The 3,779-nt window shown below is 43.5% G+C and overlaps 1 protein-coding gene across 1 annotated transcript; it reads right to left on the minus strand.

Annotated features, from left to right (window-relative positions):
- Window positions 1-1,979: 1,979 nt before the first annotated feature.
- On the minus strand, window positions 1,980-3,349 carry LOC119330196 (copper transport protein ATX1-like). Its single transcript, XM_037603314.1, has 3 exons — window positions 3,076-3,349; window positions 2,702-2,777; window positions 1,980-2,507 (listed from the first exon to the last, which is right to left on the minus strand). Exons 1-3 carry the CDS (start codon window positions 3,085-3,087, stop codon window positions 2,263-2,265), a joined length of 333 nt encoding a protein of 110 aa, XP_037459211.1. The 5' UTR covers window positions 3,088-3,349; the 3' UTR covers window positions 1,980-2,262.
- Between the last annotated feature and the right edge of the window lie 430 nt (window positions 3,350-3,779).

Consider the following 3,779-nt stretch of genomic DNA (forward strand, 5'->3'; position numbering starts at 1 on the left):
GTGTCGGTTACCGAACCGGCACTAAAGCCCCTTACGAACCGGTGCTATTGCCCGGTTCTGCACTAGTTACAAACTTGAACGTTTAATTTCCTAATGTTTGGTTGTCCTTTATTACTAATTTTAATAGCTTGTGGTATGTCTATGCATGTTCGAGCCTTTGAATTACTAATTAAAATGTCTATTTCTCTGTTTAGGTTTAAAGGGGCGGTTGACCACGATAAATCATCCGTCTTTACAAAGATTGTCAGGCTTAGATTTTGCATGCAAGCATTAATAATACTATTTCATTGGTTATATGTAAGGGAGAGAGAGTGCCACATTCTGGGTATGAATTGTATGCCTTGAGTGTATATTCCTGCTGCATGTAAGATAATGAGTGGACTAATGGGTAGCTAGACATCAATTCTGGCACAAGTCCCATCATAACTTGGTCCGAGAGAAGTGGCCCAGCGGTCTTTTAATTTCTGAAATTATTATACATATGATGAGAACTCATCCAATACTTGTACGATGGTCTGTATAATGGACCGTGAAGTTCTACGTCAAGTTGCAATCAACGGTCCTTGTTTCGTGTCGTACGGGGATCAGACACTTTCTATCATACGTCAGGCAGTGCTCTTTAATCCGGGATGGAGTGAGTACATGTTAAGTTAGATAATAATATGAAACATTGATTACCACAAACATGTACTCCCTCCGTTCCTAAATGTAAGTCTTTTTAAAGATTCCACTACAAACTACATACGGATGTATATAGACATATTTTAGAGCATGGATTCATTCATTTTGCTCCGTACGTAGTCCCTAGTGTATTCTCTAAAAAGACTTACATTTAGGAACGGAGGGAGTATTTATTTGGGGTTTCAAAGATGTTCCAAGCTTACTAATGACTATGTACACACTTGGATGCTCTTTGAAATTCAGAGCTCTGAGTGATCATTGACTTTTTTGGCCAAGTGCCAGTGGGTGGTAGTTAATATCAGATATTAAAAAAATATTCTTATGCAAAGTTAGAAGAGTTCTACAAACGCCAGCATTTTTTTGGTTCTATCCATTATGAATTTTTAACATTTATTATATTTTAGTATGAGCCTGATCCATGATATTCAAGAAAGGAATTGGGTTGTTTTTAGTATATTATTATAATAAGACTTGAACACTACAACGGTATAGACCTTGTCTTGTATTCTCCATTGTTTTTTAATTACTCTTTTCATATTTGTATTTGTTGGTTTCTAGATGTAGCATTGCTATTTATGGATTTTTTTATACAATTGTAGTTCAACATGATAACCGGATTTTTTTTGCCAAAAAACAACATGATAACCGGATTCTCCATAGTGAACATCATGGTGTGCATGAACATGAACAAAGTTCAACAACCTAAGGTGCTAATTTTATACTCCCTCCGTCCCAAAATTATTGTCTTAATTTAAGACAATAATTTTAGGGCGGAGGTAATATATTTTTAATGGTGAATGTGCATCAAGTTTTTTACTATGATGATGAAAATTTTGTACTGTGGGAGGGAACATTTTTGCACTATGCCTTTTTTTTTGCCGAGTTGATATTTTGCCTTGATCCCGCTGACAGTCCATGATTGGGAGGAGTGGTGCTCCCCGCACGAGTAATGCTCCCAGCCTCCCACCATCTTGTACTTGGTAGTGCCGTCCGTTTCTCCCGGCACAACTCCACCGGCTCCACGCTAGCGTCGAAGTTCGACTGCAAATACCAGCCATTCGTTCCACAAAAAAAGACAGAATATTGAGTACAAATAACTCAATCGGTACAAATTATAAATTGTCATGTGCGAGAGAGCTGCGTATACATACCCCGTAGAAGAAAGCCGCAGATACACGGTAGCAGGGAGAGTTGTTGACGACTCTCTGCGATTTCTCGAACCTGAGCAGTCTCAAGCTAGTGCCAAACATAACATGTCCCACAATTTTTTGCAGCAAGTAGGCCTTTATACAACATTGTATCTTCAAACTACAAATTTTATTTTGTGTAAATTTAACATGGACGGCTGCACTGAACACTTTCGTCAACGGAAGAGCTGTAGAACATTAATAGAACGGAAATCTATTGTAAATCATGTGGTCGACGACGTGTTCATTTTTCTAAGTCATACACACTTTGTTTATTCCATTACGTTGTAGTCAACTCGTAAGTAACATCGTGCAAACCGCCCACACATGACTCTCTCAACAACAATATCTTGGAGTTTTCAAAGGTCACGGCGGCATCATCTATGCGTGCCCATCAAGCGACGGTGTTGGCCGGGGTTGCCTCCGGTGCAGGCGCGGCGTCTGCTGTCGGGGCAGCCGCCTCCGGTGCAGGAGCGGCCGGCGCAGCCTCAGCGGCAGCAGCGGCCGGAGTGGCTTCGGCCTCCCAGAAGGCGGTCTTCTTCCCGGTCTTGGAGACCGTCTGGAAAACGTCTTCTGGCTTGACGTTGCCCTTCACGGTCACCTTCTGCTGCTCCATGTCGATGTCGAAGCTCTCGACGCCTGCCACGGGGAGAAAAACCAAAGCATTAGCAGTGAGGCCACCGTAGAATTCTAGTTCAGTTCCAATGTATTCGCTGTGGAGTTTTGTTTTAGTGATTCCCTTTGCGGTTGAAACTGATTTTCACAAGCAGGTAGATATAAATGCATTGGTGGAGTAGCTTTGATTGAAAGGAAGCAAGTAGACGCAGAGAGACCTTCCATTTTGGTGAGCACCCTTTTAACCGCCCCCGAGCAACCTCCGCAGGACATTGCCACCTTGAGGACAACAGTCTGCCGACCATAATAAGATGAGAACATTTTGTTTCTGTTAGATTCTAACAGATCAAACATTATCTTAGCCTATTTCGATCAAGCAATCTTTCTTTTTTGACGAATGATCAACTAATCCAACACGGGGTATATAATAATAGACGACAAACTAGAAGTCTCTCCTAGCTAGGCTAGCTACTTCCTATTGATTTTCTTGATCTATTCATCAACCGATAACTGAGAAGAGAGGAACCATGCTACGAAAAATCAGAAAAAAAGAGATGTTGGGTAAATAAGAAGGCAGGGAAAGAGATGGTACCTCGGAGGCCATGGTTGGCAGTTGCAGCAGGAGTCAAGAGGAGAAGATCGGGACCCCGGCGATCGATGTCGTCGGAGGGAGAGTTTGATGATGCCTGCACCTGTTCTGGCTTCAATGATTGCGGTTGGGGGCCGGCTTAAATAGACGCCTGCCAGGAGGAGGAAGAAGAAGAAGATGCGTAGCAGGGAAGGGAAGCACAAGGAAGGAAGGGGCGGTGAGCGGTGGGTGGACGTGCACCAAACACGCATAAAGCTAGCAAAGCATCCCCCTCGACCGATGGATCGGTAGGGATGGGCATTGTTCATGCCGGCCTGCGTTGGCTTGGGAGGGGTAGTACAAGTGCCGGAAGTAGTACACCCTCCCTTGTGCAGTACACATGCTGTACATTTGCCTTTTCTTTTCGAGGGGTCGTTGTACATAGATTCTGTTTCCAAGGCCAGCAGCGAAGAGTGAGTCTCAAGTTCCACCGCGCCACCAGCCCACAGCCCACCATACTCTAGGCCCACAACTATGAGAGGGGAAGCGCGCTTTGTTTGAGAGCAACTTTTTTTTGGGGTGTCTGAGAGCAACTGAGGCTCATGTCCGATCAGATGATTGGCTGAAATCAAAGTATGGTTACGTGAAATTAAACGTTGATGCGAGATTTGATAATGACACACTCGCAGCAACATTTGGAGCAGTTATTCGGGACCATAGGGGGGAAT

The sequence above is a fragment of the Triticum dicoccoides genome, chromosome 7A (genome assembly GCF_002162155.2).
Source record: "Triticum dicoccoides isolate Atlit2015 ecotype Zavitan chromosome 7A, WEW_v2.0, whole genome shotgun sequence".
Lineage (NCBI taxonomy): Eukaryota > Viridiplantae > Streptophyta > Magnoliopsida > Poales > Poaceae > Triticum > Triticum dicoccoides.